Source organism: Sesamum indicum, linkage group LG4 (assembly GCF_000512975.1).
Source record: "Sesamum indicum cultivar Zhongzhi No. 13 linkage group LG4, S_indicum_v1.0, whole genome shotgun sequence".
NCBI lineage: Eukaryota > Viridiplantae > Streptophyta > Magnoliopsida > Lamiales > Pedaliaceae > Sesamum > Sesamum indicum.
The window spans coordinates 13,245,940-13,271,708 of NC_026148.1; the positions used below are offsets into that span (position 1 = coordinate 13,245,940).

Below are 25,769 nucleotides of genomic sequence, written 5' to 3' on the forward strand. Positions count from 1 at the left end.
ATAATTTTTTAATAAAATTAATTTAATAATTTAAAATATTTTTAATAAATAAATAATTTATTTTACTAATTTTAATATGATTTATATAAACTCTATAATTTATTTTATATTGAATTGTAGTGTGGAAATTTTAAAATGAGATTAGTACATTTGACTTATTGTATGTTGAGCTCCTCAGAAGAGGAAACATCTTCTTAGCTATGGATATATCTACATCTATGTCAAAGTTGAACACTAGTCATCAACTTCTCTCCATGTTGCTTCTTTTATTTATATATACCAAAACCATGCTCCATCAAAATTAACTTAATTTTAACTAAATACTGTTTTTCACTAATTTTTTAATTGTTAAGGAAAAATATTATTAACTAGAAACTACCAAACCATCTGAAATTGTATTTTTTTTAATTTTTAAAGTGGTAATTTAAAAATTATTTTATAGAATAATCAATGATAATTCAATTTAAAAATAGCTTAAAAAAATCAAAATCGCAATATTATTATAAAAATATCGAGACCGCACAACGTTGCTTATTTTGTTGTGGCTACCTTACATTATTTACAGCAAATTTTTCTATGAGAGAACTTGGCAGATTTATGAGTTGATGTCCCAACTACTGTCCGAATTCCAATGTAAATTAGACTAAAAGATTTGAAGCTATTGTCCAAAGCCCACATTGGTCTGTGAGTATAGCCCTTCGTCACTAGCCGGGCCTTGAAGGTCGCAACCTCACTATCACCTCTAAATTTCTTTTTATATATCTATTTCAACCCAATAGGTTTTACACATTTAGTTGGGTCTATCAAGGTCCAAACCTTATTCGAATTCATAAAGTCTATTTTAGATTTCATGACTTCAAGCCACCTTCACGAATTGATGTCCGGCGTCACTTCTCGAAAAGTGCCTTTGGACCATTCCAATTGACCGGTCATATCCATCATTTTGTATCTCATAGGCATATGACACTCTAGTTGACCTATATGGTGTTTGTATAAGGTGAAAATTGATTTCGCTTGCTTTCGGTCTGTATGCATCTGTCGTGTTTATTTTAGCCCATCAAATTATGTATTTTGCATATTTTTCTACCAATATATGCATGATTTTGGCTAGTTTTTCTCCTTGGCTTCAGCAGCTTCCTATATTGACTTAGCATTTTGATCGAGCTCTTAATCCCAAATTGACGAGAAGCCAACTCTCGCCTGTGGTTTGGTGTAATCGCTGGATTCAAAGTAGAGAAGGTGGTGGGGGGGGAGGGAGCAATTGGTGGAGCAATACACGATTGACTTGTCATATAATACACATTTATCAATTGCTACAATTGCATAAATGTATATAAAACCCTGTAAATAGAATGTTCAATTAATCCAACTAATTATTTTTTTTTTATGATTTTGTCTTTTTTTTTCTAATGTATTTTTTTATGTGTTATGATCTGTTATATTATTTGGCGTTTGTGTTACTTTGGTTGATTATATCTTAATTTTTCTGTTATCAGGATGTATAAAAATTTAAAGAAATTTGAGATGGCTATTAGAATAATTGATGTTGGTTGATTTTGAGAGTTTTCAGCATAATTTTGAACGTTTTTTTAACATATTTTTAGCTTTACTGTTATAGATAAATAACATTTCATTTAATAAATAATCAAGCGACGTATTCCTTGAATCAAGGGTGCGGATTTGGATGCTTTCGACAGTAGAAAACTTTTTTTTTAAATTATTTTCTTTTGCAAATTCATTAAAATTAATGGATAGATAACAAAAGGGATCAAAGTAGATGGAATCTTTAAATTTAAAGAACTAAATTTAATTAGGAGGAAACACAAAAAACTAAATTTAAATAAGTGGTACAGTTGAAAGACCAAAAGTGATATTTACGCTTACAGTAGGTTCCTGCATAGTTGGGAAGCACGATTTATTTGATTGTTTTTATAAAAGAGAAGCACGATTTGTTTACTTGTGTTTGGAGTAGTGTGGATTAATTTGCTCATCCACTTGCTCTCACAACGCCCCTTGTGAACCACATGATTAGCTATTAGTAATTAAAGAAACCCACAATACATGTCTCTTTCCAACTTTGCCTTTTGCTCTTGGATTTTCTTTCTTCTTTAATTCATTTAATAATATATATAATTACACTTATATGAAATTACATTTTCTCTTAAAAAAATTTCAAAATTATATTTACACCCCCATTTAAAAATTTATTATTTATACCTAATCTCCTTTTATTAGGATTTCGATAAAAAATACTGATATTAACAAAAATTTACATAAGTTTTTAATTTGATACTTCATTTAATAATCTCATGTAATAATTTGTACTTATAAAAAAAAAGGTATAATGATGTTAATCTCACTCTCTCTTTATATATATATATATATTATATTTATACCTTTATAAGTATAAAATTATACATAAAAATATTAAATGAGGGGCAAAATTAAAAATTTATGTAATTTTTTTATTAATGTAAGTATTTTTTATTCTAATCTTAACGAAAAAAGTTCAAGTATAAATAAAGAACTTTTGGAGGAAGTGATGAACGTAATTTTAAAATATTTTTGAAAAAAATATATATGATTTTTATCGACTAATATATATAGATATTAGAAGTGGGATTTGATGGATCCAATGTGGAGCAGTCAAATCACTTTTGCAGTGATTTTGAATGGAGGCTTTCCCTAAACCCTAATCCTAATCCTAATCAAATCTACCTTTTTGTCTACACATAAATTTGACAGCCTTAATAAGAATTTTTATTTTTTATTAAACCATCCTGGAAAAATTTTTGGAGTCTTCAGCCCTTCTTTATTAAGATCAAAAAGTGAGCAAATTTATAATGGGGAGTATTGACTCCCTATCATTTTTAAGAAGCTGTAGAAAATGAGTACTACTCCCTTATAAATATTCACCAAAAGTATAAACAAAAGGGTACTACTCCCTTATAGAAAATCACAAAGGCATAAATAAGGAATACTATTTTCTTGCAAAAATGAGACGTGCTAAGATGGAAGACATAGTTAGAGACGATGATCCAATGTGTCACAAATTTTCTGCCACTATACTCGAATCATCGATTCCAATTAACATCTTCAATTCAAGCTATACAAACAATTCAGCAATTGTCACAAAAAAAGGTGCACCACCAATAATTATAATACGATAAAATGAGAGAGGAACTAACTGTACATTTGCCACATGAGACCTCAGCTCTCTCATCAAAATAGTGGAGCAAAGATAGTTAAAGGATGAGCATCAAAGTAATATATATGTTTGCACGAAATTGAGATTCAGGCCAAGCGTGTTCACAAGACAAAAAGAGATGAGAGTGCTCCAAAAGTTGCGACCAGGAGTTAATATGCAAGATAATTAGCATATGCATGGAAAGTTAATCCCATGTTTTCTTTTGTTCTATTTTTTAATTTTAAGTGAGAAATGTGTGTTTTCAATTGTGTATGTATAGATTTTTAGCGTAAAAATGAGAATATATTGGGATTAATTGATAAAATTCACTAGAAGAAATATTATATTTTGTTATGATTAATTATTATGGATAAGAGTAAAAAAAAAAAAAAAGTGAATACTAATTAACCACGACTACATAATAGCTATTAATCGTTGTTTGTACAAGTGAGGCCGAGATATTTGCTATATCTAAAAATTATGACAAATATTTTGGTTATAAATAAAATCATAATAAATGTTGATTAATCATGGTCAAAATTTAAATTTTCACATTGATTTTGTCTCGCCACGATAGATAACATTGATTTCCTATAATTTTATAGCCGTAGTGAATAATTATAGTGTAAGGAATAATCAATTTTTAGCAGAGTGATTGTGTTTTTTATTGTTATTGTTTGATGAAGATAATGGTTTTATTTTTTATTATCAGTGGTGTCAAATCAAATATATTTTTTATTTAAATAAAATCAATATATATATTTTTTATTGATTTATGATTGCCAGTGATGTCATATCAAAATATTTTTTTAAAAAAAATATATTATTAATTTATGAAATTTATGACTGAAAAACTTATAAGTATGTAAATACGTAGAAACTTAATGATTGAAGAATCAGAATGATAGCAAAATATTTTCAACTAAAATATGTATAATCAAATTATTTTTACTTTATTCAAAAATTAAAAATTAAATAAAACCAATATCACATGTCATTCGTTCCAATATTTTATTTATCTCATTTCAAATAAGTTAGATTTATATTTTAAAGTCCGATTGAAAAATGGACTAGTAATGAATAAATTGTCACTAGGACGTCGACTCTTAGTTGGTCTACCTCGTGGAATAATAGCTAAATGACATTTTTGTCCTTAAAAATAACAGGAAATTACTTTGGCTATTTCTTTAAGGACAAGCTTGATATTATGCTTCTAATATTTATCACCATCAAGGTAAATGAATTATTACATAGCACTAATTTTAATATATTCAAGTAAATAAAATATTACATATCCTAAACAGTAGAGTTCCATGAGAGGGTGTTTGGGTGAGCTTATAAGTTTTTTAAAATATTTTATAAAATATTTGAAAGCTTATATATAAGAGAGGACATAACACTTTTCGTCCTGTAATTTAGGGCCTTTTCACTTTTAGTCCCATTGATTATGAGAATATCACTTTTGATCCCGTAACTTTTAAAAAGTAATACTTTTGGTCCTATAGCATATTTTCGTTAGATATTTTTATGAAAAATGCCATGTGCTCAGTACGTGACTGTTATGGCATTTACACATTTGATCCCATGATTTTAAAAAATAACACTTTTGGTCCCATGTACTTAATGGTCATATAGCCTTTTCTATTAAATATTTAACAAAATAAGATACCATGGGACTAAAAATGCTATTTTTTTTTTGTTTTTTTAAATTGTAGGATTAAAAGTGAGAATTCCTAATCAATGGGACAAAAAATGAAAAGGCCCTAAGTTCCGGGTTGAAAAATATTTTTTCCCCTATATAAAATATTACAAAGAGTTTGGAATTTTTTTTAGGAAAATAGCTTATAAGCTCTTTAAAAACATTAAAAATATAAAAAATTGCCAACTTATAAATAAGATCTTAACAAATTATTTATAAATTCATCATTATTAATATTTTATAAAATTTATAATTTTATTTTATCCTAACGCGATGGAATATTTTATAAGCTCTAAAATTATTTTATAAGATATATGAGCTATAAAACCTTTTAAATAACCTTAGCCAAACGCCCTCTTAATGACACATTTATTAATCATCTAATTATTTCAACCACTAAAGTAAAGGACACCCTGCTCAAAACTCTCCCGAAATTTGGGTGCTAGGAAAAATGACAGAGGCCCTCATGTTCCTGCAAAAAATTGTATTATTTTTTACGGTATAAATGACTATATCTTAAAATTATAATAAATTAGTATTATTTATAATGATTAAATTAAATTAATATAAAAATTTAAATTTTAATCACAATTTATCAAAATTTCCCATAATTTTAGTCATGACTATAATACTTATCATATTTTTTTAGCTATTACTAATATTTCGATTTTATATGAAAAAATGACAACAAAATAATCATTGCACCACTGTAATTAATTAATATTTTTTTTATAAATTTTTATTTTTAATAATGATCATTAACTATGCTAAAAAGTTATATTTTTTTTAACATGTGCAGATGATGACCACACGAATTCTAATTAATTCAAGAACATGATAAAATCATTTTGATATTTACTTGAGAAAAAAAAAAAAAAAAAAAAAGGGAGAGAGAGAGAGAGAAATAAGAATCTAAAAAACTATGATATCTTAGGAGACTTTGGAAAGAAGCCACACACTATTCTCATGTGGAATATGCCACCTTTGACCAATCAATGTGAAAAGACATGGCATGTCCTAAAAAACATTACAACATTTCCAATCAACAACCAAAAAAAAATAAAGATAAAATGTGATAAAAAATTAAAGGTAAAGATGCTTCAAGTTAGTGGAATTCAGACTCAGACTGTACAATGCGATGTGATCATCCTTAGATCAAATTGCCCATATTCAATCAATTATTTTAATTAAATTATTGTGATGTATAATGTAGCAGCTATGCATTCAGTGGAAAGGGGCTGAGGAAAATAATACATGTAATTATATATATATCTATATATAAGAGATTCATCCACATCCCATTTGAAAAAAAGTATTATTATCTATACTTTGAATAGCTATATGCCCTAATTAATTATTATTAATCATGACAAGATAAAGTTGATATGACAATTTAATTTATCCACCATTATAGAAAATATTTTTTACTATGATTATGAGCCATGATAAATATTCTCGCTATATTTGTAAAAATTACAATCAACAGCTATTGCGTAACCATGATAAATAACTATTTAGTTCGACTATTTATTTTTAGTTACATTTCTTCTAGTGTTTCTTAGATATGGCTTGGCAACTTAATTGGCTCATAGTATTATGCCAAAAAATAAAAAAAAGATTGATTTATTTTGTGGTGCATCAAGATATCGAAGATTAAACGGGATAAATGCTCAATTTTTCTGTGATATTATAAATGTATAAATTGTCCTCCTATAAGAAAATAGCAAAATACATCTCTGTATTTTTTTAGATTAAACAACAAAGAGTATTGCTTCTTTTGAAAAATACAGAAAAGTATTTTGCTATTTTTTAGAGAGGATAAATTACATTAAACTCAAAATTAAATATAATTAAGAATTCAAAATTAAGGTATATATTTAATAAAAAAAATTAATATTAAAGCAGAATAATATGAATACAAAGGCGGGTGTTTAATTATTCAAGACGTTTTATTAATTAAAGAATTTCATAATCTCAATCTTACTATAAAGGAAAAACTGGCGTATATAATTATGTAGTTTGAGTTGTTTCGAGGATTAATTACACATAGATTTCTTCTAAAAATGAGAAATTATATTTTTCTCAATAAGAACTTTGAAATGACACTTGCACTCCCTTCAGAAATTTACTATTTACACTTGACTCTTTTTGTTAGAATTTGAACGAGAAATACTGACGTTAACAAAATATTGCATAAATTTTTAATTTTACCCCTCATTTAATATTTTTATGTAATAATTTTGTACTTATGAAGAGAAAATTTAATGATGTTAATCTCACTCCATATATATATATATATATATATATTATGTTTATCTCTTTATAATGACAAAAATTAATTTACATAGAAATACTAAATGAAGGGCATTTATGTAATTTCCTTTTTTTTTTCTTATGTAGCATTTTCCTTTCAAATCCTGATGGAAGTGGTTCATGTGTAAATAGGGAATTTTTAAAGGGAGTATAAGTGCAATTTTAAAATTTTTTGGGAAGAAATATAATTTAATATTTATAGAGAAGATTTAAGTGTAATTAATCCTTATTTTAAATCACCCTTATTAAATTTTTTTTTGAGATATATATATGCCCCAAATACACAAAAAGATAAATAAATAAATTCATTATGTCTTTTCTTGCAGTACGTATTAATTTACTACAACATTGATACACAGTTTCATGACTATTCATTTGGTGAACTTATATAACAAGGACATCGAATTTTTTATTTTAAATTATATTGTATTTTTTATTTTAATTAACATACACATGATATATATATATATAAATTATTTCTTAAATAAAATAAATAATATAATTTTCATACACATAATATATGTATTTTAATTCAAATAGAAACGTGAAACTGCATAAAGATTCATTAACTTCCCATAAAGATGCATATTTAGCATATATTGGTTCATGAAGCACACAGGCACAGTCACTTTCTGACCAGTAACCACAACATCAGGATTTCCAGCCCAACGTCCTTAACATAAGTTGTTTCCTCAGGCATGAAATCTTGGCAACTGCATGCAGAAACCTGGACCAGAACCAACATTGCTAACGACATAACGACTATGTGTGGCAATGTCGTGCGGATGTGCAGCGAAAGGGTCGACACAAGACGGGTTAAACACCATGAGGGCTTCGTCGTTGTTGTTGTGATTCCAGTCCAATACTACCTTTGGAGCACTTGTGGGGTTATGGTCGGATGTGATAAGTCCAACGTTAGATTTCTCCAAAGGAGGAGATCTGTCGCTCTCTGTTGGAGGAGTGCCGGTGAGACTGACTGTCGTTATGTCATGAATGCTAGGCCTCTTCTTGTCTTTGCCTCCCGAGAGCTGCCTTAGGTAGTACTTCTGCGCGTGGCTAGCAACTTGTGTCGGGGTTTTGGAGATCACAAAGTTCCTGGAAATGTTCCGCCAGTCCCCTTTTCCGTGCTTCTCAAGTCCTAATAGGAAACGTCTGCGTTTCTTGAACACGAAATGTCAATAAATCAAAAACATACATCACCTGGAAAATTTTCTCGGAGATTATTTCATCAATCAATTGAAACTTCATAGATGCAGAGAAATTTCAACCAATTCAGATGTAGGCACTAGCTTTACAAGCAGAACAAAAAAACATAAGACACCGACTAAGGCAGCGTTTGAGTGAGCTTATAGGATGTCGAAAAATGTCTGGTTACACTTTCGAAGAAAGTGTTTATAGGTCCAAATGTAAGATGATACGAGCTTATATGAAAACGAAATTAACAACTTATTTTTAAGATTTTAACGAACAGCTTCAATTTTGATCATATTAATGACAAGATTGTCGTTACCAGTAACTTATAAACTCTATAATCTTATTCTATCAAAATTGATTAAGAGTTTACTTGGAAAATAACAAGTAACTTATCATGAACTACAAAACATTCTTATAAAATGTATTTGTTTATAAGATGTCCTAAATGAGTTTAGCCCGACAGACACCATCTAAATATTGGTTTATTGCATCTAACACAAGCGGATAAAAACAAATCAACTTTCGCTCATCAAAATTAACTTGAACAATTAACAAAAATATGTTAAGAAAACTCCTGCAATATTGACCATCTAAATTACAAATTTGTCATTATTAAATCTTACGAGCTCCATAATCTTTTCATATCCAAATACTTTAATAATTTCTATTTAATAAGATCCAATGTCTTATAAATAAAAAAAAAATAAATTTATAAAATGTTTTAAATAAGTTTAGCATAATTTGGAAGAAAATTCAACCTGTGTTCATCTTCTGTCCAAGGCACGCCCTTCTTCCGTTCGTGATCACAGGGCCTGCCGGCCCTCTTCCTATACACATCAAAACCGCGATGATCCGCCAATTCCAACGTAAACGACGAAGCCAAGTAGCCGGGAATTGGGACCAAACCTGCCTCTATATCACTAACATCTGCCACTAATTCCCTGTACTGATTGATCACATCGTAAACCGACTTTCCAGGGATCATTGCAGCCACCTTAAACCATCTGTTGGGAGTTTTCTCATCGAAAATCGCTAAAGCGCTTTCGAACTTCTTGTTCTCCTCTTTCGTCCATGTCGTGCTGTGGCCCTGGTGGATCATCCACCCTGAACTCGGACACAACGTTTCCATCTCCTGATTATACCAACCTGATCATGAATATATATGCAGGTATAATATGAAACCACGACTTAAGCTACCAAAAAGCACATAATCAGAATCATTTACTGTGAGACACTATACATCTTTTCTCCAACTTTGAAGAATCGAAGAACACGACTTTAGTTACCTTTTCGGAATCTTCAAACAACATGATTTGCAGAATAAAACAAAGGAATTTAAGCACAGCCCAGATCAAGAATTTCAAATTAAACACAAAGTAAGAGCAGAATTCGCAACAAAAACACCTGAAAACTTGAACTACTTACTTGGGAGAAAAAGCTGCGAAAATGGCTCTGTTTCTTGAATAATTTCTGAGGCTGAGGAGAAGAGAAAAGACAAAAAAAAAAAAAAAAAACTAAGTAATTAAGCTTTGAGAAAGGCAGCAGTGTGATGATGGCTGTGGATGAATCCGAAAGAGTGCAGAACTAGAAAGAGAAAAGGAGACATGAAAGCGCATATATGGGGAATATGGTTTTTAATGCGATTTTGGAGTTGATGTAATTGTAAATGGTTGGTCTCTCTAATTATAGTGAGAAATCAAAATCGCTTTTCATGTCAGCACACATGGGTTAAAAAGATTATGCACTTCTTGCTCCTTTTCCACGCTTTTATATACGTATCTTTTTGTCTCTAATTTTATTCTTCCTGCTCTTTTAATATTAACATCTGAGCACACACAATCTATGTCTCTAATTTAAATTTTTATTACAGTTTTTTAATTGAACAAAAAATAACTGATCAGATGGAATGAATAGCTTTAAGCGTATATAAATAAAAAATTATTTATAGAACTAATTAAATAAAATAAATGGTTATTTGTTGGGAAAAAAAATATAATTAAGGGTATTTCAGGCAACTCACATTTTGTCGGGCAAAGTAATTTTTTAATAAAATAAGAAAGAAGTGATCAGAATCGATAAAATAAATAACTTTAAGTGTATATAAATGTAAAGTTATTCATTGAACTAATTAATTAAAAGAAATGGTTATTTTTGGGGGTACAAATATATTATTAAGGATATTTTAGATAATTCATATTTTATCAGTTATTCGAAGTCGCTGAATTTTAGTAAATAGAATATATTTTAAAATAAATTGTTTTCTATCAATTCGTTATCTTAGTTAAAGTAATGATGTGACTTTATAAATTCAACTTCTATAAAAATTATAGTATAAAAGTATACAAACTCAAATACACTTTTTCCTTTTATTTAAAAATTGGTATTGGATTCTACAATAATTAGCCTCAAAATTTTGGGGGCTACAACAATATTAAAAAGAGCAATTAAGAGGTGATTAAATGCATTATTATTAATTAATGGGGTCTCAATAACTAAATCAAATTACACCGTAACAGCCTCATGAGTTTATATCCACATGAACTGTTACCCGTTGGATCATATATGGCAAACATCATATATTTTAATCCAACGATTCAGAACTTTTGTTGTAAGTATAAATCTATATATACGGCATCAAATTTTGACAAATTACACAATATATATATATATATATATATATATTTGGCTACGGCATCAAATTTTGACAAATTACACAATATATATATATATATATATATATTTGGCCATCGTTAATGTTTTGACCACACTTGCAGAAACAATGGCTAATGTCTGTCGCGAAGCTGTGATTGATTTGTATTTGCAGATTTTCTTCTTTTGATTATAGTAATTAACCATAATGAAAAATTATATTTTTCATTGACTTTTGACTATAGTAAATTGATAATTAACTATAATAAAAAATCATATTTTTTTAGTGGGTTGTATTTAATATAACCTATGTAAAACAAACATGTTTACATTAATCTAACAAAATATAGAGTATTCTTATTTTTCTTTTTTAAGTTTTAGTTTGTCCTTAGGGTTCGCAAAATTAATTATGCGAAAGTTGATTTTCAAATAATTGATTTAAAAAAAATAATTATGACTTTTGAATTCACAATTTCATAATTGATTATACAAACGCAGATTGTAACTAACAATTTCAAAATCTATCTCATTTTTAAGGTTAATGAAGGAATAAAAAAAGTTATTTAATGAATATAATTAATGAGTAATTATATAAAAAATATTAACTTAAGAAAAATATTAATGGAACCTAAAGGGTTGGTGTAGTGACCTACAATTCCGTCAATATTTTGGGTTTGGAAAAACGTGGATTTTCAAAAACGAGAATTTTTCCTATTACACTTACATATGTGAAGTCGATCTATTTGACGGGAAATTCCATATTCGAACTTCATTGCAATTAATTTCATTTTTAGCTTATAGAAAATATCACATTTTAAAATTGATTTCATGAATAGTATTTCTTATAATGGTACGTACCGAACCATACACTAGCGCAGCCATACCCTAAGAAAACCTAGCTATTGATTCTTACCAAGAAGCCAATAATATTTACTTCTAATTTAAATTAAGTAGATTGTTATGTATTTTAGGGAACATATATAGTATTAATTTATACAAAGTATGTTGATGTATGTAGGACTATTATCATTAGAAAAATATACAATTACATGCCAAACCTTATTCTAGCATACCTAACAATATTTTTAAAATATTTATTTAGCCTTATGACAAGAAATATGATTTTTCACTATAGTTAATTATTATGGTTAAAAATAAAAAATCGTGATGGATACTAATTAACCACGATAGTGCAACGCCTGTTAACCGTGGTAATTATAGCAAATGAGATCAGAATATTTGATATAGCTGAAAGCTTTGGCAAATATTTTAGCCGTAGGTGAAATTATAACAAATGTTGATTAACCACATGGTCATAAACTTAAGTTTTCATATCGATTTTATCTGACCGTAGTCCATAGTATTGATACACTACTGTTTTTAAGTCATGATGATTTATAGTGTGAGGAATAATCGACCTTTTTGTAGCGACTTCAAAACCACTACAAATATATATATATATATATATATATATATTAGCGGAAAAAATTGAAGTTATGATATTTTTAAATTAGGATAAATTACATCAAGACTCCTTCGATTAGGTCTAATTACAAAAGCATCTCCCACTCTTTGCATAATTACAACTGGTACACCCTTGAGAGGTTGTTAGTATGATGTACTTTAGGGAGTGCTTGTGTAGTTGTCGCTATTGAATTAGGGTATACTTATAATTTTATAAATAATTGGGATGTTTGTGTAATTAAATCTAAACTTCAAGGAATTGTAAATGAAATTTACCCTTAAAATTATCATTAATCATATGTATTATGTGACAGGCATTTCATTTCATTACTCTAATAATTTTAAAAGTTTTAATAGAGATAATTAGTGACAAGGAAATTGCGCATAAAGTTTTCACCATGAACAATAAGTACAGTATTAAAAAAAATAAGTTTTTGCTACACTATAAGTGACCACTAAAAATTATGGTAAATCAATACTATTAATCATAGTTAAATAAAATTAAAGCAAAAAATTAAATATTTACCACGATTAATCAATATTTGCTATGATTTTCAGCAATGGCCAAAACATGTTTGTCATGGTTTTGGCCATCGCTAATATTTTAACTACACTTGTAGAAATAATGAAGAATGACCATTATTTGATAAAAATTTATTCTTTCAACTATAATAATTAACCATATTAGAAGATTATATATTTTTTTTCTTGGGGTAACATACGCATGGTTACCAAACGTATGTATTGACAACAAACACGAGTATTAATATATTTGTGTTGTCATTAAATTATGACTATTGTCTATAATAATAATTTAATATATAATTTTTGTCATTAATAATTATCTTGTTACAATATTAATATTATCATAGATCACTTAATATATATATTTAGTAATAAATTTAAAATTATTACTCTGTATTTTGTTACTGAGATATATATATATATATCCTTGGTCGTAGCCAACCTTGATTCCTTTGTAACAATCAAATACTTTTGCCTTTTAAATCAGTTGTTTTGAAAATAAAAATGGCGTTTTATATTATATAAGTGATGCATCTACGACCACTATAAAGAAAATTGATATAAAGGATTTTTTGTTATATTAAAAATGACCACGACTTAAGAATTATGGTAAATTAATACTATTAAGCAGGTTAATAAAATTAAATAAAAGCCTTAAATATTTACTAGAATTAATTAATATTTGTCATAATTTTTAGCTATAATCAAAGCATTTGCATGGCTTTAGCTATAGTGAATGTTTTAACCTTATTTTAAAATAATAGCTAATGACCGTTCGGAACCATGATTAATTTGTATTTATTTCATAATTTTTATTTGATAATAATAATTAGTTATGGAGTTTGCTCCATCATTATATTCAAGTCTAGCGATCAGGAATCCAACTCCGCATGGAATTGGTGTGGGTTGTTAGAGAGTGGGCCCCTTGCCCGGAGGTAGGGGTTCGAGGGCTGGCCCTCAAAAGAAGTAAAATTATGATTTTATAATACTCTACATACATTCTCACTAGTATAGGTATTTAATGAGCAATCTTTACTATAAGTTATACTTAATTATCTAAAACAAATATCGATTTTGAACAACTATAAACATGAAAGAATTTTCAAAACCATAAAAATCTTGTTCTTGCAATTACCGTAAATTCATATTTTCTACACGTATTCACAACTACACTTGATTAATATCAAATAACATTCTTCACAAGTCCTATATATTGCATAAATGAAATTGATCTACCTTGCTGTTCATCTATGCATTTGCATTCTACTTCTAGTAATAAATGTGTCAACTTTTGTTAATTTGTATTGATGCGTACGAATTTCAACATCACCATAATGGTTGAAGAACTTTTACGAAAATGCTAAGATTATTAGAGGACTAATTTTGTAAAATAAGAGAGCACTCTAATGCTTAAGTCAGTAACGTTCTTTAATAAAAAATAAATGAAAAATTTGGATCAAAATGAGAATAATGGTTCAAAATAATGTTGAAGTAAAGAAAATTGTGTGGGGTGCCAAAAATATGCTGAAATAGCTTAGAAAATGAGAAAGAATGAGAGTTTGAGTGTGATAACTTGTGTTATCGAAATGACTGCATCATGCCTCAATTTATAAACGTCCATAGAGCAAGATCAGAGGGTTAATTGTGGCAAATCTGATTCCATTGGATAGCCGCATGTGTTAGCTTTGTAACAAAAAAAAAAAAGAAGAAGAATTATGACATTTGGACTTATCTAGACAAAAATATAACTGTTTGACCAAACATTGCTAATCTCCCTATGTATATAGGTATGCAGTTCCTTGCAAGACTAATGTTCCAGTCAGGCCTCTTGGAGTTATTTGAAAAATTTTTACTATAACATATCTCAATGTATCAGACACCTATAGGACGTGGCAGCCATGCTTTATGATGACTAGACTCGTTGAAATGGACTTTTTTTTTAAACCTATTAGGTTAGTAGAGATATTGTAGTCTTGTAAGATAAAGAGTTTGGCTCATGGTCTGGACAAGCTATGCTTGTTGCATTGTTGGGTTGGAGGACCCCCTCCTTGCTCTTGGGCTTTTGAGCTAAATATTTGAGGGCGCATTGTGTATAAAAATTAATAAGTTGAAATCTTTAAATTATTTTTAAAAATTGAATAATTAATTGATGAAATTAACTATTTAGATAAAAAGAAGCTCTGCAAAAGGAAATTGGCACATTTTCCTAGTGGTGGACTGTTACAGGATCTAGTTCAGCACATTTCCACGTAAGAAAGTCGGGCCAAATTTGAATTATGTATAAGTTCTTTACATATCAAAATCGTACATATATCTTTTTGAAAATACAGAACTGTCTGTCATAATATAAATTTAACGAGAACTAGGAAGATAGTTATTAAGACATTTCTTGCTCAAAGAGGAGAAACCCAAACAAAAAGTAGTTGTAATAATTGTTTCCTTTAATTGATAAAGATGGTGTGATAATTGAGCCCAAAAAGTTGTGTGTGTTTGTATAAATTGCATTTTGGAATGCAGCTTTAAATAAAACAGAGGGGGGAACTCAGGGAAAAGAGGGGAAACAAAAAGAAAGCAAAACCAATTAATCCCAACACACTTTATCATCCTTTAATTAAAGATGGAGACGATATACAGAGAGAGATGATTGTGCACTTTCAAGTTTGCTTTAAAATAAATGCAATTTACTGTTTTTATTCGCTTTTCGTATGCGTAAATTGTAAAGGTATGTATAATTGGAAAAAATGGTGAAATGATTTATACTAATAATCTTAAATTTTTTGAAAATATCTACCAATATATAACTTATCATTTCCATTAGAAAGAAAAGAAAAAAGAAAACTTTTTTCAAGTCGTCATATTTATTTTGTGATCTAATTTTGATGTAAAGCGCCTGTAGCTCAGTGGATAGAGCGTCTGTTTCCTAAGCAGAAAGTCGTAGGTTCGACCCCTACCTGGCGCGCAGTAGTGTGTTTGTTGGGGGTTTATGCGGAGAGAAGGGGAGTATGGGGAGCTATCTTTCCAATGTTGGGGCTTAAACTTTTGGAAGGATTCCTATTCGTTCGGGTACCCAATTTTTTTAAAAAAATTAAAATCAGGTACAAAAATAAATATATGTTTAAAATTTGACTAGGGTTATTTTTCATTTCTCGTCTTTTTAATTTTTTTTTTTTTTGATTGAGTAGGATTTTCCTTCTGATCAAATACCCGGTATATATTTTGAAAAAAAATGAGCACAAATAAACATATGTAAGTTAGTGTTTAATGTTTGATTTTCTTATATTTTTAGTTTTATTTGACTTATTTTGTATTTTTTGTTTAGTTGATCGAAGTTGAAATTTTTATTCTTTCTTCTCTTTATTATATTAGATAATTAAAATAGCATATTGAAATATTCATAATTTACAAATTTAAAATAATAATTTCAAATTTTCAATTGATTTGGTCTAAGTGAGAGAAAAATAAAAATGAAGAGGGAGAAGGAAGAGGGAAAGAATAATGAAGTTTTTAGTTGTTTAGTATCATTGAAAGAGGAGAATATCTCGAATACTTTCCCTTGCTCGATACGAGAAAAATAGATTGAGAAAAAATACTATTTTTTTGTAATTTTATGGACTAATTTTTCCCTTTATTTTATATTAAAAAATAAATAAATTAATATTGTACTAAAATAATTTTAATATATAAAAAATTTAAAAATCTTATTAGTAAAAATATCCATTAAACAAGAACAAAAATATTTCTTATTAATAAAAATACTCATTAAAATGAGTATTCTGTATTTATCCTAAATTATTCAGTTTAAATAAAATAAAATTAGTACCAATAATCAATGACGTAGCAGTTTTTCAAACGATTTGATTATCTTTTCTAAAAAAAATTATAGTCCAAGAAAAAATATGTATGTGGGTAAAAGAGTAAATAAAAATAAAAAATACAGTCTCATGTACATCCAATTTTACTTTCCTTCCAACTATTTTTCATAATCAAACTTATACATTCAATTTTTATTTTTATTTTTCTTATACACTCACTTATCACCCTAAACAAACAATCCCTAAACCAAAAAAAAAAATTCAGAGGCCATTTTATGATGTTGTTCAGCTTCTCTTAAGAACTAAACTGAATGCAACTTCTATTTTTAATGCTGTTTATTAAATTATTTTTTAATTTATTTGAACTATTTCGAGTTGCATTACACGACTCGATTGCCAACCCTAATTTGGAGGAAGAGGAAGTTTAAAACTTTAATATATTTAATGATTTGATAAATAATTGAACATACTCTAATTATTTAAGTCTTAATTTAAATAAAGTTATTTTAAATTAATTTTATTTTATAAAAAATAGAAGATATGAAAATGTAAAAGTTTATTAAATTGTAATTATAATTTGTTTATAAATTAAATGATAATAAGGTACAACACATTATTAAACGTTCTCAGTTTTTTATTAGTAATTTTTTTTTTTTGAAAAAAACTTCTTCATAAGATCAAAAAGTACAATTTATTTAATTTATAGTTAAATATAAATAATAAATAAATATTAATTTTAAAACAATGAAGTTCTTTTTTTATATTAAAATTTAAAATAATTGGTCTTAATAATTCTTGTGATGCCTTAAAAAATATAAAACTCAAGAAGAAACCCGATACAAAAGGAAGTTCAAGAAGGGTCTAAAGTTGGGTAAGGCCAATGATACTGAGATTTCAATCGCAGCCCTTGGAAGAGATCTAGAAGGGATAATTTGTGTAATTTCACTATTAGTACTTGTCTTATAAGGTAAACGGTGTAATAATTTGTAGATATAATTACCATATACATCAATGACTATCAGAAAACTAAGCACCAAAAGCGCCTGTAGCTCAGTGGATAGAGCGTCTGTTTCCTAAGCAGAAAGTCGTAGGTTCGACCCCTATCTGGCGCGTCAAATTATTTTTAAGAATTTTCCTGTTTGTGTTTTGCCCTTAAAAAAATTAAGGCATAATTACGCCGTCCTCCCCTGAAATTCAATATAATTATATATAACCCTCTTATAATTTGAAAACTTACATTTAGTACCTTGATGCTTATTTATATCTAACAAATATATCCCTGATAGAGAGAAGATAATTTAAAGAATAACGGCCTCAAACTTACGTTTAGTATCTTGATATTTATTTTTGCTTAACAAATAGACCTTTAAAAAGACAAGAAAATTTGAAGGATAATTACACCACCTTCCCTGGATATTTGATGTAATTAATACATTAACCTCATGTAATTTAAAAAATTATATTTAATATTTTTGATGTGTATTTTTATCTGATAAATAGATTTTTTTGTTACTCAAAATTCACTGTATTTATTAATATTAAAAAAACTATATAAAAATTTATATTTAACTTCAATTTATTTATTATTGATTTATTAGGAATCAAATTGAATAAAATATAATACGCACCTACACGGAGGCATTTCAGCATCTGTGTGAGTAGAGCCGAGCAGCTTCATCCTCCTCAACCCAATTTCTTTTTTCATACTTTTCGCAATATGTATTAATGGGGATACTACCTCTCTACCGGGCAATTGGGCGAAAATACTCTCTAAAAGTAAGAAAATAACAAAAATGTCACAGGATTCGTGCATTTTTTCAGCGGCCAGACCCACGCCATCCAACTCGAGATATCAACCGTTGAATCTTCCAGTAGATATTCTTTGAGATATCGACATATGGATCTACTGTGTATGGACATTTGGATTTATAAATACTACTGTTTGAAAACATTTATGGTACTTTTTGTATTTATTACTTATTCAACCGTATTGCAACTTCTAGATCGCTTTCGACCTCACATTACATTAACTTAAGAATCAGAGGGTTTTAGTTGGGGACTTCCCAACAAACATAACGATCTTCTTTATTCTCAGGATCCACATCTCCAAGTAGTTTAGGAATCCATTCGACCTGATATTTGTAGGACATAGTGTCCGATCCGACCTCACTTGAACGACCTGGATCATGTATATTTAGCATGCATTTTGCTCCTAATCTGTGTAATTCAAATTGTTAGGTAAATTACAGTTGTTTTTCTTGAGGTTCTTGTATAATAACAAATACCTCTCGCTATTTGGTAATTACAAATATTTTTTTATTGTAACAGTTGTCTAATAATGAACCAACTTCATAAGGGTTCTATCCAACTTTTATGATTAACTGATAAAAATATATTTTTAGATTATTAATTATAATTTTACTTTTTAAAATTTTAAAATATTTTTATGGACTAATTTGTCCTTCTAAACCTAGTGTAAGTATATTCATTACCAGATGATGGGTAGTTATTATGTTGATACTTACTATTGGATAAATTTGTAATATTTTTCGATCATCGCTTCTCGAACATGTTCTTCTATTTACTGTGTATGCCATTAACTTAACATAATGTCAAACGTTTAAAAGAATAAATAAATAAATAAGGGTAATTTAGTAATTTTATATTCATCGTTTAGAGACTTCATACTTAATTTTTTAAATTAGAGAATATTTATAATTTTTTAAAATAATAATAAGATAATTAAAATTATATCAGACCTCATAAAAAATAGTTGTAATTTATCCCAATTTTTATGCCGTCATACTTTATTTCTTTCAAGAAAATGGTCCCAACCCTTTAAGAAAGGGATGGCAATGAATCAAATTTGGAATGAGTTTGTCAAAATTTGAGACTCGACCCGCCAAGAATTTCACGGACTTGAGACGCTTAATCAGGGAGCTAGTAGGTTGGATGATTTAAAAAATTTAAAATTTTTAAAAATGATATCATAAGTTAATAAATACGAGAAAATAATATTAATAAAAAAAATTAATCTTTTTCATAAACTTATATGTGCATATTTTGGGATTTAAAATATAAAAAATTGAAAATATATGTTCCTTATACATATAGTTTACGGGAGGTTAATTAAGTGTTACAAGCATTACTTTAGGAGATAAATGGGACATGTGATATAATTGAAAGGGCTAAAGTATATTAAACCTTTTTGTTTTTATGAGAAGACCACAAAATTTTTCTTTTCTTTCATTTTATTAAACACTAGTAATTTATTGGAAACTTTATGTATGTGCAATTTCTATAAATATCATTTAAAATAAAATATTTGAATTTTTTTTATTATTTAATAAAGTATATATAAAATAATAAGTTAATATTAATTTATAAAAGAATGGTGAAAAATAATGTATGAGAAAAAAAGGGAAAGATAATATGGGAGTAGGAAGTTAGATGGAAGTTAATAAATAATTTTAATCAATTATAAATTAAATATTAAAATTGACATATCAAAATAATTTATTTGGATTATAAAATAAATCAGTGCATTCTAAATCCTTTATTTAATCCGTTAAAAGCTGAGTTATGATGGATGTGAAATCCACTTCACTAATTTGAAATTCTTGCACAGAAATTTCTTAAAATTCCAAATATGTGAAATCCATTGATTTTAAATTCTTAGCCAAATCCAAATTAATCATTCCAAACGCATCCTTATACAATTTGCAATAATAGGATACTATCACTGATAACTCAAAACGGCCAATAATATGGAGTATCATCTGATATTATCAGCGATGCATATAATCTGAGGTATCGATGGATGGATCAACACTTGAATACATATATGTTGAATATCGGCTAATACTTTAGACCATGTTAAAAACATCTTATATGATGTATGAGTTTATAACATTTTATAAATAAACTTAACTAAACACCCTCTGAAAAATCCCACAAGATGAAATAAATTCTCTTGCATCTATAATCAACTTCACACAAACAATGTGTTCTGCAAAACAAGAAAAATACCCCATCAACATTAAGCTCAAGCAGCAGCTCCAACTGGTTGAGCAACCTTGAGCCTGGAGGATCCATACAGTGTTTCTTCGAATCGGATAATCTCGTTCTTCGACCCGTAAGCCACTTGAGTCCTCTCGTCTAAATTCTTGATCACTTTGTCCAGCACGGACCGTTCCCCATCGCTGCTGAATCCGCCTGCTTTCTCGATCAAGAACCCCAAAGGAGCCACTTCGAATAGCAGCCTTAGCTTGGCTTTGGCAGATGGTGATGCCACATTTGTGAATATTCCTTTCTCCTTCACAATGATCTACAACAACGAAACGGCACTCATCAAGATAACGTTTCTTAGGCCTGTATACATGCTCGTTTAGTACTTGAACTTTTATATATGTGTAAGAGGACGGAAAGTTACCTGGTTAACATCAGGCACCATTCCTCCGGTGTATCGCAAGGTGTACTTCTCGCGGACATAGTAGTCTATCAACTGTGTTGGCAGTGCTACAGTCAGTACTGTCTCTACATTGTGTAAACATAAAAAGATTGAACATTGTTTTGTAATGAGACCTTGGCATACTCAGGGTTGTCTGTGGTAGCCCTCAAATTTCCAGGGGAAAACATTTTTCCTTCTCCAATTGATGTAGTGTCTTTGACATGCTGCCATTTTCCTGTATTAAGAGAAAGGTTAAACTGTTAGCGAGGAGAATCATTTAATATTTAACATCTCTATTACGCCTTCTCACGTGCAGGTCGTATGTGTTTTTTTATTAAACGCTGCATATGAATGCTTTTTCTCATAGACAAGCGGCTGTCCTGAGATTCCAACATAGGACATCTCGTTTGGTCTGACTCTAATACCATGTTAAATAACCAGCTCAACTAGTACAAGAAAAGAGATAGGCAGTGAAAAACAAATATTAAACAGGAAAGGGGCAGCTATATCTATCTTTGATAGAGAGCCTGGAAAATGTAAGAGAAAAATTGCATAGCCTGAAAAGGTGTGTGTTGAGACCTTCATCTAGTAGTAGGAATTCATGCGTTCCAGGAATATCCTTGAGCGCAAGAACATACGTCGTTCGAGGTCCGAAAATTCCCATGGCAGCAGCAACTTGATCAGCTCCAGTCACCCCGGTAAGCTTGTCTCCAGGCCATACTCCAAAGATCGTTCCCACGGTGAAGTTTGTGTCGACAATGCTGGAACCGTCAAGCGGATCAAATGCAACACTGAACCCTCCTGTTCAAATTTTTCACAGAATTAATTCTGTTGTTCTCTGAGGAAAGTTATAAACGTGAATTATGTTAATTGCAGAGTACCGTCCGCTGGTCCTCCCATATCTTGCAGCTCAGGGACCTCCTCGGAGCAAGCGTATTTGCAGACATGAGAATATTGCAAGGCCTAAACAATGACGAGTCGAAACGTGAAACTTTCTGTAAACAATCACAAGACCACCTAATTTAGGAGCTACTCGTTTTTTGGATAGCATTCAACATGATATCAGAGTCGGGCCAAACAAAAGATCATGTATTGGAATTTCATCGCCACCCGTTTATAAAAAAAGAGATGCACGTCCAACTCTTGACAAAGAAAATAAGACTTCCTGCACATGATGGGCATGCTGGAGATCTTAAAATACTATATGATTCTCCTCTATACGAGCTTAAATTTTTAGATGGAACTGCTGTTTAACAATAGACGGAGCTTACCTCAAATAAAAGCTTGTTAGCAAGTAGATCGACTGCAAGTTGCTCGTCCCCGAAAGAGTTAACGCAAGCTGTTCCTCCACAAGAAGCCGTTCTCACTTTGAAGGCGATGGTTCGCAGTGCCTCTCCCATGCTTATCATAAGGCTAATCAGTCCCTTATCCGTGGTTGATTTCGTAAGAAATTCCTCCTGCAATCAGGAACGAACAAACAAAAGAAGAACCCTTCATCTTATTTCCGTTACATATTCATCCAACTACATGATATTTAAGCAATTCTTGACTTGAGCAAATTCCGAGCTACTAACCAGGCTGTCGCCAATCTCGCACTTAGTTACAAGTGAAGAACTCTTGGGCGCCTTTGAAGACTTGTACGACGATCTTGGAGCAATACGCAACGACTCTCCAAACAGCGAGCTCGCTTTCAAACTCTGCATTGCATTTCCAAGCCATTATTCCAAACTATTTCCGTGCCCAATTCCAAACCTTCATCTTATATGATCTAAGATTCAGAGCATCAAGAAACAACAAACCTTGGGGCTAATAAACGACGTAGAGCCAGCACGTGGGGAGGCGAGTGCGGTGGGATGATACTGCTGGGAAGTGAGATTAGGCAGGATCGCTCCACGGGCGCAGCAAGCAATCCCGGTACTCTCCATGATTGCTTGATATCAATGCAACTTCAAGAGAGCTGAAGAGAGTTAGTTGTTTTCTGCTAAAAACTGAAAAGGGTCTTAGCCACTTAACTGATTCTTGGGGTTGGAGATAAGCGCGTGACACGTGGCGCGTGCTCATTGGGTTGAATATTGCTGATGTATAGTAGGAGGGGTGATGGTCGATTTGCATCATTCGTAGATTTGTGGCTCAAATATTGATGGTGATGGAATGCAAGAGATATGGCAGTTAGTGCTCATCATCATCTTGTTTGTAATTCAGCAATTTGGTGCTGACGACCGTCACTAGTAAATTGATGCCAAACGAGCTAGTAATCTACATATAATAGATTTCTGAATTTTTAGATAAAGCTGGTAAGACTTAAGCAATCAAGTGTATCTTTATCAATCCAAGTCCAAATGATCACCGGCAAATTTTTATGTTAGTTAACTGATTCAAAGGGTTTTCAAATGACACATGACTCTTACAACTAACTCCTCTATTCTTTTATTTTATAACGCTTATAAATAGAAGTTTTGTATAGTCATTTAGCAACATCCATCCTCACTCTCAAACTCTCACTTATTCCCAACCCTCTCTCCTTTTTAGGCAGTTTTAAGCTTATATTTTACGCTTCACATGAATATATATTTCACTTTAAAATCATATTTCACCATTATTCTCACTTTAATTTGAGTTTTCCTTTTTATCTTTTTTAATAAATTGTTACTGACTCAAACATTGGAGTACTAATCTTTGTTTTGTAAGATCAATTCTCGTTGATCCTAAGATTTCTCTAAAAATTCTTCAACCTTTGTGCCAACTAAAATTCGATATATATTATTAAGAATGTAAATTAGTTTAACATCATTCGATCCCTTTTTCTAATTTATATTATATAATAATTTTATTTATAATTATATACATATTTATATACAATTTCTTTTGTCAAGTCATTGCTCAGGTGGTATTGCCTATTTGAAAAAATAAATAATAAACAGTCAACAAAAACCTCAATTTTATATACAAAATAATAAATAAAATTAACCTATTATGATATTGTAATTGGGGCTTCCAGCATCATAAAAGGATGTATTTTGTTACTGTATCATTCAATAAAAGTGATTGTTTTATGGATTGCCACTGAATTTGATGTTTGTTGATTGGGGTCTTGATGAGTTGTACGACACTCGAAAAAAATTATTTTTTATATTATAAATTACTATAATTTAAAATAGTTAAACAAAATCAGTATAATAATTTAAGTTTTGACGACGATTAATCAACATTCGCTATGAATTTACCTATGTAATTGTTATAGCAAATATTTTAGCTAGCTTGCAGAAATGACGGCTAAATAGTCGTTGCGCAACCGTGGTTAATTAATATCTGTGTCGATTTTTTTTTACTTTTAACCATACTAATTAATCATAATAAAAAGTCATATTTCTTCTAATATGAATGGAGTCTAATAGAGCTCTACCAAAAAATTTTGGGGATCAACTAGAAATCAAAGACGTGATTAGAATTTTCGAAATCATTAAAAATCCTTTCAGGTCCAAGTCAATAAAAGTCTAAAAAGGACTGTCACGAAAACAATAATACATGGATATGTTATTTGAAATTAAATAAAAGTATCACTAAAAGAAATATAACTTCTTGTTATGATTAATTGTTAAGATCCAAACAATGGAAAAAAAAGTGTATATTTATTTTTATAATAATTTGTGGTTTTTAATCTCGGTTAAACGTGTTTATTTAGAATTATTGATATACTAAATTGACCTTTAAATTTAAATATAATGAATGGCATGCAATCAAAATATATATATATATTTGATTTTATTCAGGTCCAAGTCAATAAAAGTCTAAAAAGGACTGTCACGAAAACAATAATACATGGATATGTTATTTGAAATTAAATAAAAGTATCACTAAAAGAAATATAACTTCTTGTTATGATTAATTGTTAAGATCCAAACAATGGAAAAAAAAGTGTATATTTATTTTTATAATAATTTGTGGTTTTTAATCTCGGTTAAACGTGTTTATTTAGAATTATTGATATACTAAATTGACCTTTAAATTTAAATATAATGAATGGCATGCAATCAAAATATATATATATATTTGATTTTACCTATAAAGGAAAAATAAGCTCCAAAAATCAGAATATTCATCATGGAAGAACTTATGATGCACATGGAGGGCCAAATAGAGCCCGGGAACCTCTAACTATTAATAGCGAAGCAACGGGTTAATGTCATCCGTTGTCGTCCAGCGGTTAGGAAGTCTGGCTTTCACCCAGGAGACCCGGGTTCGATTCCCGGCAACGGAAATTTAATAAAGTCGAAAATGTTTTTGAATATTTCTTATTAGTATTTGAAGGATATTTTATTATCAACTATTATTATTAAAAATTAAAATTATAGTAATATTAATTAACTACTGCATAATTACTTTTAGTTGTTTATTTTGTAAATGAAGTCATGAGCTATAATTAAAAATTATAACAAATATTAATTCATTATGATCGAAAATTAAATTTTTATATTA

The 25,769-nt window shown here is 29.2% G+C and overlaps 2 protein-coding genes and 3 non-coding genes across 6 annotated transcripts; 3 read left to right on the top strand and 2 right to left on the bottom strand.

Annotated features, from left to right (window-relative positions):
- On the bottom strand, positions 7,737–10,054 carry LOC105160914 (transcription factor DIVARICATA-like). Of its 2 annotated transcripts, none has more exons than XM_011078436.2 (3): positions 9,819–10,054; positions 9,152–9,525; positions 7,737–8,351 (listed from the first exon to the last, which is right to left on the bottom strand). In XM_011078436.2, the coding sequence occupies exons 2-3, from the start codon at positions 9,520–9,522 to the stop codon at positions 7,892–7,894; spliced, it is 831 nt and encodes a 276-aa protein (XP_011076738.1). In that variant the 5' UTR covers positions 9,523–9,525; positions 9,819–10,054; the 3' UTR covers positions 7,737–7,891. The 2 variants fall into 2 exon arrangements, with proteins under 2 accessions (XP_011076738.1, XP_011076737.1); XM_011078435.2 differs by having other exon boundaries at positions 9,152–9,539.
- On the top strand, positions 15,918–15,990 carry TRNAR-CCU. Its single transcript has one exon. It is a non-coding gene; the product is annotated as a tRNA-Arg (tRNA).
- On the top strand, positions 17,883–17,955 carry TRNAR-CCU. The gene has a single exon. It is a non-coding gene; the product is annotated as a tRNA-Arg (tRNA).
- LOC105160915 (sedoheptulose-1,7-bisphosphatase, chloroplastic-like) lies at positions 20,687–23,286 on the bottom strand. Its single transcript, XM_011078437.2, has 8 exons — positions 23,093–23,286; positions 22,868–22,990; positions 22,565–22,750; positions 22,175–22,256; positions 21,873–22,094; positions 21,428–21,528; positions 21,276–21,347; positions 20,687–21,170 (listed from the first exon to the last, which is right to left on the bottom strand). The coding sequence occupies exons 1-8, from the start codon at positions 23,216–23,218 to the stop codon at positions 20,889–20,891; spliced, it is 1,194 nt and encodes a 397-aa protein (XP_011076739.1). The 5' UTR covers positions 23,219–23,286; the 3' UTR covers positions 20,687–20,888.
- Positions 25,480–25,551, top strand: TRNAE-UUC. The gene has a single exon. It is a non-coding gene; the product is annotated as a tRNA-Glu (tRNA).

Excerpts from the sequence above, each read along its gene's own strand:
- LOC105160914 (XM_011078436.2), bottom strand. The coding sequence starts at position 9,522 with ATGGAAACGTTGTGTCCGAGTTCAGGGTGGATGATCCACCAGGGCCAC. Across the intron at positions 8,352-9,151 it reads TGGACAGAAGATGAACACAG|ACGTTTCCTATTAGGACTTG; the intron begins GTTGAATTTTCT and ends CAAGAAACGCAG.
- LOC105160915 (XM_011078437.2), bottom strand. The coding sequence starts at position 23,218 with ATGGAGAGTACCGGGATTGCTTGCTGCGCCCGTGGAGCGATCCTGCCT. Across the intron at positions 22,257-22,564 it reads CTAACAAGCTTTTATTTGAG|GCCTTGCAATATTCTCATGT; the intron begins GTAAGCTCCGTC and ends GTCATTGTTTAG. Across the intron at positions 22,095-22,174 it reads TATGGGAGGACCAGCGGACG|GAGGGTTCAGTGTTGCATTT; the intron begins GTACTCTGCAAT and ends AAATTTGAACAG.